At 44.5% G+C, this 13,392-nt stretch overlaps 4 protein-coding genes across 5 annotated transcripts; 2 read left to right on the top strand and 2 right to left on the bottom strand.

The window, feature by feature from the left end:
- Positions 1-540: 540 nt before the first annotated feature.
- LOC108618477 (uncharacterized) lies at positions 541-5,739 on the top strand. Its single transcript, XM_018014502.2, has 3 exons — positions 541-694; positions 2,783-2,978; positions 3,175-5,739. Exons 1-3 carry the CDS (start codon positions 584-586, stop codon positions 5,460-5,462), a joined length of 2,595 nt encoding a protein of 864 aa, XP_017869991.2. The 5' UTR covers positions 541-583; the 3' UTR covers positions 5,463-5,739.
- Positions 5,740-6,498: 759 nt separating this feature from the next.
- LOC108618653 (uncharacterized) lies at positions 6,499-7,473 on the bottom strand. Its single transcript, XM_018014744.2, has 2 exons — positions 7,277-7,473; positions 6,499-7,088 (listed from the first exon to the last, which is right to left on the bottom strand). The coding sequence occupies exons 1-2, from the start codon at positions 7,289-7,291 to the stop codon at positions 6,693-6,695; spliced, it is 411 nt and encodes a 136-aa protein (XP_017870233.1). The 5' UTR covers positions 7,292-7,473; the 3' UTR covers positions 6,499-6,692.
- Positions 7,474-9,675: 2,202 nt separating this feature from the next.
- png (pan gu) lies at positions 9,676-10,895 on the top strand. Of its 2 annotated transcripts, none has more exons than XM_089476176.1 (2): positions 9,676-9,932; positions 10,038-10,895. In XM_089476176.1, the coding sequence occupies exons 1-2, from the start codon at positions 9,765-9,767 to the stop codon at positions 10,719-10,721; spliced, it is 852 nt and encodes a 283-aa protein (XP_089332302.1). In that variant the 5' UTR covers positions 9,676-9,764; the 3' UTR covers positions 10,722-10,895. The 2 variants fall into 2 exon arrangements, with proteins under 2 accessions (XP_089332302.1, XP_017872535.1); XM_018017046.2 differs by having other exon boundaries at positions 9,687-9,932; positions 10,020-10,895.
- On the bottom strand, positions 10,785-13,307 carry LOC108620154 (ESF1 homolog). Its single transcript, XM_018017045.2, has one exon. The coding sequence runs from the start codon at positions 13,220-13,222 to the stop codon at positions 10,898-10,900; it is 2,325 nt and encodes a 774-aa protein (XP_017872534.1). The 5' UTR covers positions 13,223-13,307; the 3' UTR covers positions 10,785-10,897.
- Between the last annotated feature and the right edge of the window lie 85 nt (positions 13,308-13,392).

Here is a 13,392-nt window from a genome sequence, read left to right as displayed (position 1 = left end):
TGCTCCAGCTGCTGCATCCAGCTGACTTTCCTATTGGGTGCCACAACAATGACAGGCGCAATATATTTCATTGAACTGCATTTTCACTGCCGTTGCTCGATATGTATGTGTGTGAGTGTGTGTGTGTATTTGTACAGCTTATGGCTTAATTGGCCAAAACGAAATCGAAACTGTTTGGCTGGAACCAGTTTGGCATTTGACATTTGATTTGTGTGCGGCAGCTGCGCACGCGTCCCACCCGGCGTATGCGTTATGGTTAATTGTGATAGGCGAACATATCACGCATACGCAGTGCGTTAAGTAGCCGTTATAATTTGAATGTTGGAATCTGCTGATGGCGAAGCGAATGTCTCCAGCACAATTGCCTCTCCCTCACACACACACAGACACAGACACACCTAAGCGCGTGCGCTCTCTCTCTCTCTCTCTCTCTCTCTCTTTCTCTGCACATCGTATATCTTTCTCTGTGCTTTCATTGGCGCACACATTCGCATAAATTTTCCGCTGTGCCGGTAAACGTCATTATAAAAGCCTCGGCACGCCAGTGCGGCGCAAACAATTCAAATCCAGTAACTGACGCGCAATGATGTTCGCTTTGGCAACGCGTTGTCGGTCCAGCAGGAGCCAGCGCCTGCACCTGCGCCTGCACCTGCTCCAGCACCTGTGCCTCTGCCTGGCCGCGTTCATGCTGATTGTAAGTAGTGCGACCGCCAAGGATCTTTACACAATTGGCCAGCGTTATTATTTTTTTGAATGTGATTTTGTGCCACAAGTTGCAAGTGATTTTTGTTTTTGTTGATGAACAAAAGAATATGTGAAAATTATAAAAACAAAAGGCAAACAGACAAAAAGCCAATGGAACATTCATTGCATGCAAAGTTAATAAAACCAAATAAAAGTAAAATTCATGAATTCATAACATGTAATAAATAATTAAACATATTGCGGAAACTCTGGTAACTCGGACGACACATCGACGTATTAAGTTAATAACCCTAATGAAGTTAATCAAAACGTTATTGACAGTTTGAAATATGCTTATATTTTACATGTATATCATAGAAACAATCCAAAATATACAGGGACATTTTCCTATAGCTAAAAATATTAAAAGCCTAACAGACTCATCAGAAATATATTTAATATATTTATTATATACCCTAAGCCCAATGAAACCAGATAATCTGAATATTGGTTTTGTTCATATACGAGCTCCATCATAAACTTTAGTTTAGCTAGAAAAACATTCGAGCAGGAAGAAGCATTGAAACCAGAAAAACATATCTAACTGTTGTTGGCCTACTCGATTTCAGCAAAGTTAATACTAAGTTAATACAATTTTAATACCAAGATTAGTAAGATGAATTCTATATAAAATCGAAACTGACATTAAATATGTTTAGCATTGATCAAGCCAAAATTTCTTGTCACTAGCGCAATATTTTGTCAAACAGATATAGTTTTATTCTTACATACATATACCTATTATATGTCTGTAATATTTATAGTAGATTTATATATTTGTATGCCCTGAAGTCATAGAAAAAGTATAGTGACATTCAAGAAAGCCTGATTTATTTATATATAAAAGGTCAAAAATAAGGTATAAAAGTTGTATGATATTTTTGAGTGAAGTATTCGCAATGAAGTCAAGAATTAAAAATATTTTACTAAAAAAAAAAAATTATGATAATAATAACAAAAAAAAAATAATAATAATGTGCAATGTTTATATTTTATACTTTTTAATTCTACATTTTATATTTAATTTTAAAATTTTAATTTTTATATTCTATATTATATATTATATTTCTATTTCTATAAACTCGTTAAAAAAGAAACACAATTTCAATTTAATTTATGTATACTCAATACTCGACGAACGGTTAGGCTATGCTCATTAAAAATATTACATAAAAAATCAATATGCAATGTACATTTTTAATATAATTAAAATAATATAATTTACAAAAAATATAATTATTACTAATATAATTTTTTTTTTTTTTTTTTTTTTTTTGAATCAATATGCAATGTTAATTTTTAATATAATTTGTATCTAATAAGTTTAGCCTTCAAAATATGCATGCACAATTTAATTAATTTTATACTGTACTTTACTGCCTCTCGTTTGGCACTGCGAACATATAGTTTAATTATGAGTTAGACTGAGCTAACTAAATCGGGATTTAGCGTTAAACACCCAATGGGAGACGCCAGTAATCGCCACCAGGCACCAGGCAGTCAGCAATTTGGAAAACAACCTCAATCACAACGAAATTGCGTGCCGAAAACATTTCATGTTGGGGCGTAAAAGAGCGCGGGCGCCAAACTGGCTGCTTGGGCCAATGAACTTGCAGCGGACACAGCGCAAGAGCGCGTGGAGGCGGCGCACAGCGGGCAGAGCCAGCGGGAGAGGCGCGGCAGCGTCATGATCCGTTCCCAATGTGAAAGCGAATTGGTTAACTTTAATTAGTTTAATTACAAAAAAAAATACATATAAATGTATATATGTATATGTATGTATGCTTATGTATTAGTGTGTGCGTCCAACTATCCATTAGCCAAAGCGAGTAGCCAACTGAATGTGCACTTTGCATTCATATGCCGCCAATTGACGCTGAACGACATCAAGCACCGAAACAATTACCATTTAATTGCGGCCGGACTCTCCCCCTCTCCTTCTCTTTCACTCTTCCCCTTTCTTTTTCTTTGCTTTCCTCTGCTAACTGTCTCTCTCTCTCTCTCTCTCTCTCTCCCTCTCTCTCTCTCTTTCTTGCAGTTGAGCGCATGTGAGGCGCAGTCGCAGCCTCGCATGAGCCGTCGACCCATAGCAAAGACAAATGTGGAGGAGTCCAGTGAGCGCAGCGCTGTGCCCGATCAGCTGGCTCAGGCCGCAGCTCGTGCCGATGGACATGGACGCAACTATCCAAGGCGAGGAGCTCCAATGCATACCAGGACCAAGGAATCAAACACAGGTGAATGGGACATCCATAGCTAAGATTTTCTATTCCTGCTCAATTGAAAATCAATAAAACTTAGTCCGTCATTGCGTATGCTCACTGTACCTACCAAGAAACTATACTACTCCAAATGGCAGTAAACTAAGACCAATTGCTCATCTCTAATGCCTCACCTGCCAACCCTCTCGCTCGCTCTCTTTCTCTCACTCAGACTACAACTATGGCCAACTCGAGCTGAATCTGATACGACCCGAGCATGAGACGTCTTCATTGCCACCGCAGAGCAAGCTCAATGCTTACTACTCCAGCAGCGGTCTGAGCACAACCGCCGAGTCGGCTGCAGCTGCCGCTGCTGATGCGAAGCACGAGAAGACGGCCATGCTGGAGGACTCGGAGACGGCAGCCGAGTACGTGGCCAATGCCATGAAGAGGGCCTACGGCTCAAGGTTCAAGGAGCAGCAGACGGCACAGCGCACTGCGGCCAATACACAACGTCCCTATATTCCCAGCTCCAGTTCCAGTTTCAGCTCCAGCTTCGACCAGCAGCAGCAACAGCAGCAGCAACAGCAGCAGCAACAGCAGCAGCAGCAACAGCTGCACCAACAGCATCAGCAGAAACTGGAGCAGAATCAGGCCAAGGCTCAGGCACAAGCTCAAGCGCAGGCGGCGCTGCTGGAGGCGCAGATGCAGGCGGAGCTGCAGGCGCAGCTTGTGCAGCAGCAGGCGCTGCTCCTAGCCGAACAGCAGCAACAACAGCAACAGCAGCAGCAACCGCAACAGCAACAGCAGCAGCAACAACAACAGCAACAACAACAGCTGCAGCAACAGCTGCAGTCACATCCACACTCTGTCGAATCCGCATCCAGTGAATCCTCTCCAGCCGCTCCAGCGCCCGTCTATGAGAAGGAGTCGGTGCCACGCAACTATGAGCTATACGAGACAGCCAGCCAGGCTGCGCCCTCTGGCGGCGATATCGAGCGACTCTATCGCACAAAGTACTACAGCTATCCAGCACCGCAGCCGCAGCAGCCACAGCAGGTGTATCGCACGCTGGAGGACGAGGCGGAGGAGAAGGTGCGACTCTCGGCATCCACTGAAATCCCCAAGGCTGAGATCATGAAGCAAATTGAAAAGTCCGTCATCAAGTACATGAAGGAGCTGGAGGCCGAGGGCAAGATCATAACCACACCGCAGGAGCTAGCACCACCGGCCACAAAGACCTACTACAAGCTGCTGTCGCTGCCCAGCTCCAGTGGCTCCAGCTCCTCGGGCAGCTCGATTGGCAACGAGGAGAAGCGCTACAGCAGCAGCACCGTGCGGCCCAAGTACAGCAGCCCGCCATCAACGAGCCAGGGTCGTCAGCCGTCGCAGTCCATGCAGCAGCAGCAGCAGCAGCATGGTCTATACCATGGCCAACACCATCAGCTGGTCAAGCAAAGCTCACATGGACTGACCAAGGCGCAGCGCTACCAGTCCGAGACGGAAACGGCCTACCAGGCGCCAGAGATTGCCGCCGACTCGCTGGCTCCCAACGTGGAGTTCATCTATAAGATCAAGACGCGGGCGCCACTGCAGACGGCCACCGTGAAGACCGTATCGAAGCCCTATACCCTGCCGCTGAAGAGCAGCGCGGAGCACTTTGATCATGGCGCGGCGCTCAAGAACATCGAGGAGTTTGATCTGTCGCATGTGGTCACAACGCCAGAGCGTGAGCAGGAGGAGCAGCGGGTCACGAGCAAGCCACACAAGCTGTACTTCAACTCGGAGATCTACCACGACATCAACTCGTTGCCCTACAAGGGAGAGAAGCTGCGCGGCAGCAGCAGCAGCGGCAGCGGCAGCAGCGCCAGCAGCCTCCACGCCATTCAGGCTCAAGAGTATCGGCACAAGCTGAAGGCAGCGGCCGATCTGCATGGGGACTACAAGGGCTACTCGGGCTACTTTGCGGAGCCGGGCGCCAGCAGTCTGGAGCTGGGCGAGAAGAGCCGAGAGCCGCCCAGCGGCATTGGCAGTGATGGCAGCGAGGAAGGCTATCCGCTGCCCTACCAGTACGTGCTGAAGAAGGAGCCGCTGTCCTCCAAGTACGAGGAGGAGCGCGAGAGAGAGAGCTGGGAGCAATCGATGCGCCTAGCCCATGGCAAGCCCGCCAGCAGCGGCGGCTACAAGGCCAGCGGCAGCAGCAGCAGCTCGACCAGCCTGGAGTACGACAGCTACAGTCCCAAGTTCAACAACAACCCGGAGGGCTATGGCTATCAGCACACATACAAGACGCAGCTGGTCCGCGGCGCCGGCTCAGCCAGCTCGGGCAGCAGCTCGGCTGGCAAGCGCGGCAAGCGAGGCGGTGCCCCACATCCTGGAGGCGCTGGCGGTGTGCCCGGCAAGAAACTGTTGCGCAGCAATGCCGGCTCCTCTGGCCTCGGCGGCACAATTGGCGTGAACGGCAAGCTGGTCAAGGATCTGGAGGCCAATCTGGCGCTGCGACCACCCCCCAAGAAATAGTCTGTTATTTAGTATATTATATGAGCAATTGTTTTTAATACCGCAAAGATATGCCGTTTTTGTTTTTTTTTTTTTTTATTTTAATTTTAATTTTAATTTTATGTTTTTTTTTTGCTTAGTTATTTATAGTTTGCTATTACAAATTATTTATTTAATAGCCAGGTGCTGATCGTGCGGGGGCGGGGTCGCAGACAGGGGTTGCAGCTGCATCTCAACAGCTGCACTAAGGTAGAAAAAAGAGAATTGAATAAACAAAATATATATATAATATATAAAAGCTCTGACTAACTGATTAAAGCCCAACTAGCTCAAAAGCTAGCGTTGGGAGGTTATGCGCACTAAAAGCTCTAAAACTAGCAACTTTTTGAGATATTTAGATAACAAAAGCTTTAAAAGCTAAACTTAAGCTAAGAACGCCATTGCGATGTTGCAGCCTGTTTTAGCTAAACTTTAAAGGCTTTTTTTAATTTTAGCTAACTGCACTTTAAGCGCTGCAGCGCTGAAAGCTGCTGAAAAGCCAACTGAGCAAATAGACCATAAAAGTTGCTTAAAGGAGGAAAAAAGCTACGTTGAGATTTATGTAGCTCTAGTTGAGCTTTAAGGGAAAGCTGCATAGTACAAAAGCTGCTGATCTGCGAGAGTTCATTAAAAGCTCATTAAGCAAATATACTTTAAAAGTAAAACCACTTTCACAGTGAGCTTAAAGTTAGCTAAAACTCTACTTAGCTTAACTAACTTCTTTAAAAATAACTGAGTCACAGCTAGGGAAGACTGAGAATTGATAATTTATGATGAATGACTCCTATACAGAAAAGCATTTCAGATATTACTGATGAAATGGAAATGTGTCTTAATTTCATTCTTTATATATTATATCATTAAACTATTAGTTTTATTTATTTTCTATTATATTTAGTCACATTTCAACAACAAATGCTGAAATCATTCAATCATTCAATCTGAAATCCAAGTTTGGGCTTTATAAACCTATTTAGAGTCAAGACATATTCCTACGCATCAATTGACTGAAACTCTCTTGTATTTAATAATACTCTGGGCAAAATTTTATTTCACAAATAGTAGAATTATGTATAAAAAACAAAGCCTTAAAATTAAGTACATAATCAAGTATCCGATTGGCTCTCATCTGATAAGAGAAAACATTTAAAATTATTTGGCAAAAAAAAAAAACAAAATTGAATTTATGCAGAGAGTTTAGCGAGGCTGCGCCTACTCGTGGTGCGAGTAGTGCTCGTAGTGCTCGGAATGATGCACTGGCTCCTCGTAGTGGCCGTGCTCGTGCACATGCGATTCGCTGTGGCTTTCCAGCACCAGGCCGTGGTTGTGATTGTGCTCGGTCTTGGGGTGGAGGATCTTCAACTTCTGCTTGGTGCCGCCGATCTCGATGGGCTTCTTGATCAGGTGCTGGTCCTCGTGCTTGATGTAGACGGGCACCGCATGATAATGATGGAACTTGACGCTCTGATGCGATGTGGCGTGCTTATGATCCACCTCATGGTGCACCTCGGTCTCTTCGTGCTGCGGCTCGTATTTGGCGTGCTCCTCATGCTCGTAATCGTGAATTTTCAGCGCGCTGCCAAGAGCCAACAGAGCCAGGCACGGAAGCTAAGCCAAAGACACACGCAACAACAACAACAACAACAACAAGAAATTAATAACGGCATTAATTCGTTAGCAATTTGGGTATAACACAAGGATGACAGAATTCATAAATTTAGTATTTTCTTTGATAATCCTTTTTCATGAGATCCTTGAATTATTTTTATATTTAATATGAAACTATTTTGGCTTACAGCAAATTTCAGCATTTTGTTTGTTATTTTCGGCTTTACACAAACACGCACAGAACAAAAATGAAAACACAAATTTTCCAAAATTTTACACACGAAAAAAAAATAGAGTTTTAAAGTTTCGTTTGGGTGGTGCTGGCTGGAGCTGTGGACTCCTTGACGTTGCTGAGCTGAATGTGGCTTAGCCGTTGAGACCAGATTCGATTTATACCCGAAGAAATGATGTGTGCACACCGATGCGAACTGGCTGCGCGCTAGTGAAATGTGCAACACAAGCAACAGCCAACAACCAACAGGCAACAAGCAGCAAGCAACAACCATGACAACAATTGAGTAGCTGCGGCAACGAACTTCAAAGCAACAACGAATGAAATTGAAGTCAGAGTCGATGTCGTTAATGGCATATAAGATAAGTTGTCTTTGGCTGTTTTTGTTGTTGTTGTTGTTGTTGTTGTTGTTGTGCACACTCACACTCACACACACATACACACATGCGTGCGAAAGTCATACAATTAAAAATTATTACGTATACGCCGCTTAGACGTCACGTGAAGCAGGAGATTTTCCATCAAAAGCCTGTTGCCATTAGTGTGCGTGTGTTTGTGTCTATGTGTGTGTGTGTGGCAGGTTAACCACCGCCGCCAACACTAACCGGTCGAGCGGTGCACAAATATGTAATGCAAGTGCAAGGTAATTGAACAAAATATACAACAACAACAACAAATAATAATAATAATAATAGCCAAATATACGATAACGGTTAGCAAAAGAAAGAAAATCAACAAAGACATAAATATCAAATAACATTAAAAAATTAAATCGAAAATAGTAGAAATTGCGCCAATTAGTAATATTGATTGACATCGATACAGCCACAAAATTTAAATCCCGTCTGGGACTTTCCGCACGCTGTGAAACGAGTCCGTTCGGCATCTTGCTTGGCTGACCGATAATCTTCCTGCTCACATTAGCCAGTCAAAGATATATGTATATGTATCAGCTCATTCTGCTAGCAACAGCCACGATAACAATTGTTGCAAGTCTCGTCGTATTGCTTCCTCATTCGTTCATCTAGCCACACCCAAAGCAGCTCAAATGTAAATGTGAAATTTTCGAATGCTTAAGAAATTGGTGTATGATCGACAGACGCTAATTATGGCGAGGGCTTTGATGTTTGAATACGTTAAACAGCAGGCACTGCAATACGCTGCAACTTAATGTGAATCTGTGGAAGGGCTTGGTAGTGAAAGGCTTAAAATGCCTAATGACTCCACATTTACTTGCTCATAAACGATTCGATGTTTATGTAAATGCTTGCCCAATCGGTCCGTTGTGTTCCAATTATCGTTTAAATGCACATTAAATAAAAGTTATAGCAATTAAAATGCACTTCGATTAGATAATCAAGCAGTGAATGGCCGTATTTGGCGCAGGAAGCTTTAAATTGCGAAAATTTCCCCAAATAACAAATGCAAAATTTACTACAAAAAATGTATATATGTATAGAAAAAAAACACGTATAAAAATGTAGACTCAAACCGAAGCTTAGGCCCCCTACAGCTCTGTAAACTGTTTTCCAAATGGCGCTGCTGTCACTTTTTACTCTTACAATGCCGTATGTGTGCAGTAGTTTGAATTTCTTTGGGTTAGTATGCTTCCAACAGCCAAATCAGCAACGCCGTGTGCAGAGCAAAAGTAAAAGTAAACTACATTTCTGCACGGTGGGGCCAGCCAATTTGCATAACAAGCTGTGGCTACTATGACAAAACTCGCTTGATGCAAGCACCATTTTAATTAATAATTTAATAAGCGCTAAAACGTTTATATAACTTCAATCCTCTTCCCATATCGCAGGAAGTCGGTAAATTTAAATTTAAAAGCCGTTATCAAGAGCTGCCACCTGTTTGTATGCGTTATCGATTATCCGATTAAATTGATCAGCTGTGAAAAACGACGAAGTACATTAGTGATGAGCTGCCTAAAGTGTAAATGTTCAGTTCCTGGTTTAACTGGTTCTCTGCTCCCAAAGGAGTGCAGTGACAGCCGAAAGGAAACAAATTACTGCCAATGTTGAGCATCTTTAATTAATTATAAAAGAAAAGCAGAATGACGTCAAAGACAAATCATATAAATTTAGATATATATAATTAAGATATATATAATATATAATATATAATGGCCCATATAATGGCCAATGCTGCCCAAAGTATATATATGTATATATGTATATATGCTGAAGCAATAATTCAAGTAGCTTAAGTACCATATGAAAAAATATACTTTCTAGTTTAATTTAATATAACAAGCCAACTAATTACTATTAAATTAAAAATCATTGACTTTTAACTTTAAGACATTACATTTTTTTATATTTGATAAGCCAGTTACAGAAAACAGCAATTAATCGTTTCGGTGACAACTGCACCAGTTCTATCGATATAGCGCGCGACATCTGAAATGTAACTGTAAATTGTTTTGCATAAGTTTTACCATGGATTTAGGCGACGCTAATATTCGAGCTTTGCGCGTATTGGGCGAAGGCTCGTTTGGGCGCGTGTTCTTATGCGTGGAGCGCAATGGCCCCAAAGAACGTAAAGTATGCGTAAAACGCATTATTATGCGGAATCCCAAGAATGAGCTACGTCTCATCAAAGAAGAGGTAATGCACAAACATACATGCATGTACATATGTATGTATGTACATGTAAATATGTTGTTGAGTAAAATGACAAGCTGTGCTCTTTAGATTTACATCATCTCGCAGCTGCGGCATCCGCATATAGTGCAGTTCATACGCTCCTTCATGCACTCCGGCACAGTTAACATTGTGATGGAATACGCGCCAAATGGCACCATTCGCGATGTCATCCACACAGTTAATCAGTCAAATGGACGGCTGGGCGAACGGCGACTGTTGCACTATTTGTCCGATATGATCTTGGGCTTGGAGTATCTGCACATACGACACGTCATTCATCGGGACATCAAGCCGGAGAACATGCTGCTGGATGCCAATGATCGCGTCAAATATGCCGACTTTGGCATTTCCAACGTGCATGTGCCCGCCAGCCAACAGCCCTGGCAGGTGATCGGTACGCCGCTCTACATGGCGCCCGAGATCATGTGTGGCGCCAAATGTGACTTCAAGTCGGATATCTGGTCGCTGGGCCTGGTGCTGTACGAGCTGTGCCTTGGCCGCAATCCCTTCCAGTCCCTGCTCCGCCCAACGGATCCCTTCAAGCAAGTGCGCTGTGTCGTCAAGGTCATGGCACAGCCCAGACTGGACTGCCAAGTGATCCGGCGACGCTACAAACCCATTTGGGCCCGTCTCTGCGAACTAATGGTTGTCTACAAGCCAGAGCAACGAATTTGCTTGCCCGATTTGATCTGCATTGACCCATGCATTACGCAGATGATTTATTCGCGATACTTCAATTATGACTATTAGGAATACTACTTTAATATCAATTTTGTAACTGTAACCAATTTCTGTATTAATTTATAGTTCGAGTTTGTATGCTGTGATTGCAATTCGTGTTCAAAGACATTTTATTATTAATTCTTAGATCGTAGATCGTAATATTTTACATGCTATAAGCAATATATTTTAACCGTAGTCTAACCCTACGCCTTCTTTTTCTGTTGCCCCATCTTCATTTTGAGACTCTTCACCAGGGCGCGACGCTCCAGCTCTTGCTTGGAACGCTTCTTGTCCGGCTCCGGCTCGGGCTCCTGCTCTTTCTGCTCGGTCTGGGCGTGGCGCCGTTTCAGCTTCTCGCCTATCAGCTGCTGCATGCCTTTGGTAGGCTTGTAGTTGGAGTGCGTGGGATCAATGTTGAACTCGTGCGACTTGTAGATGGCATTGAAGCGCTCATCATTCAGATTGACTTGGAAGTTATCCTCCTCCTGCTGCTTGCCCTCGCCGGACTTTGATTTCTTCAGTTGCTTGCGTCGCTTGCGCTTGCTGCTGCTGTTGGTGGCCTGCTCCTCCTTTAGGATTTTGGCCAGGCTGAAGTGCTGCTTTGGCTGCTGGTCACCTTCGTCACCATCGTCCAGCAACAGCGCCAGTTGCGCCTCTGACTCCGCTTCCGCATCGTTCGGTGTTGCTTTCTTATTCTTTTGCTTCTTCGATTTGGCGTTTTTACTCTGTTTGGGCTTCTCGTACTCACCGCTGGCAAACTCCTCCGCAAAGTATGAATCGTTCATATCAATACCATCGGGAATGGAGTCGTCGCTGCTCTCTGCCGCATCGGGATCAATGCCCTTGAGTTCCAGTTGCTTACGACGGCGCAGCTCCTTACGACGCTTGTTCTTCTCGCTACGCTTCTGCAGTACCTTTTCGATTGGTGTCAGTGGTACTATGGTGCTGCTACTTGATGGTTCTTTGGTCTGGTTATCCTCGGGCGCCTCAATATTCCAGGACATTTCCATTTCATAGCTTTTCTCCTTCGACTTCTGCTCCTGAGCGTTGATTTCAGCCAACAGACTTTTATACTTTTCGATGCGCTCCTTTTGCTTGAGACCCTTAGCTGGCTTCTTGGCAGCAGGAGTTTCCTTTGTGGTCTGTTCGTCATCAATCTCTTTCTTCTTCGAATCCACGTCCTTTTCTTCTTCCTCTTCCTCTTCTTCTTCATCGTCGTCACTGCTGTAGGCAACAATCTTACGCAGCTCCTTGTCGTTCAACTGATCGACCTTGCCGCTAGACAGCTTGTCGCCCAGCTCACGCCTGTCCAGTGCCGTCTCATCCCAAGTGAGATCCACTTTTGCCTGCTGCAGTGCCGTTGTGGTAAACTGTCTTGGTTGATAGCTGTTCGCATCCGGCAGCTCGTAGCACTCGTCCGTAGGCATGTCCTCAGAGAAGTCCGTGTCGTCTGGTATAAAACGCAGATCCACACGTGTCGCTGAGCTCTCATACTCAATTCCATCGCACTCCTGGTACACCTTGTCAGCAGTGGCGGCGCTGTCGCACTCAACAACGGCGTAGTAATAGCGCAAGCGATTCAGCTGATATTGACGCAGCTTCTCCATGTGATAGTCATCGCCTTCTTCGGCATCGCTGTCCTGCTCGCGCACCAGTTCCTCGTCGGAGTCGAGATCTATTTCGGGCGGGGCTTTAATCAACTCGATGGGTCCGTGAACATCCTCCTCGGCCATACGGGCTTTACCATACTCGGACGGATATATCTTAACGCTAAGAACGCTGCCACCGGGAGGCAGAAAAGAACTCAACAAGACCATTAAGTCCTGTGCTCGTATGCGATCCCAATCCATGTTACACACGGCCAGACGTCGTGTCGACTCTTCTGTGCACTCTGCATCTATATCCAATTCACCCCAGACGTGATCAATCTGCAGCTCTGGACCATCTTCATCGTCCGTGCTATCCTCGCCCGACGAAGAGTCAGTCAGAAGGCGGCCCTCTCCGCGGGCATAGTCGATATTTACATCTGTTAGACGCTCGCGTAGGCTCTCAGGTACGTCGGAAACATCATCATCGCTGTTCAGCTGCAGAGCATCGTTGCCGTCATCGTCGTGTATGATGGCCAGCTCCTCAGCTCGGCGTTCCTCGTCCTCTTCGGCATCCTCTGCCTTTTTCTTTTCTGCGTCTTCGTCTTCATCTGAACTTTCGTTCTCGTCGAGCTCGTAGAACTTGCGCAAATCTTCAGCATTTGTTTTATTTACAGGCCTACCATACTTGTCCACGGTATACTTGACTTTGAACTTCTCTTCGTCGAACATACCCTGGAAGCGCTTGTCGATCTTCACCTTGCGTTGCACCTTGGGCACACCGCGAAAACGCGGGTCAGACAGCAAATGCTGAAAGCGCTCATCCTTCCAGATTCCGGTCGCTTCGGAATCACCGTTCTCAGCCTTTGCAGAAGTTTTAGCATTCTCTTGCTTTGCAAGCTTCGTTTTAGGCTTAACAGATTTATCCGGCTTTTTTGTCATGTTTGATAATTTTAAAAAAGCTAGCAACACATCAACACGTGCGTAGAGATGTTCATAACATATCGAGTTAAGCTGCGATATCGTATGATTTTTGTAAGCCTATCGATATATTAATAAGTATTTCAACTGTAGCAACACTGATAAATGCATCGCTGATATTTCAAAATCAT

Source organism: Drosophila arizonae, chromosome X (genome assembly GCF_054131065.1).
Source record: "Drosophila arizonae isolate 15081-1271.41 chromosome X, UAZ_ARI_1.0, whole genome shotgun sequence".
NCBI classification, from domain to species: domain Eukaryota; kingdom Metazoa; phylum Arthropoda; class Insecta; order Diptera; family Drosophilidae; genus Drosophila; species Drosophila arizonae.
The sequence above is the reverse complement of the archived record's forward strand: the minus strand, read 5'-3'. Positions and strand labels throughout refer to the sequence as shown.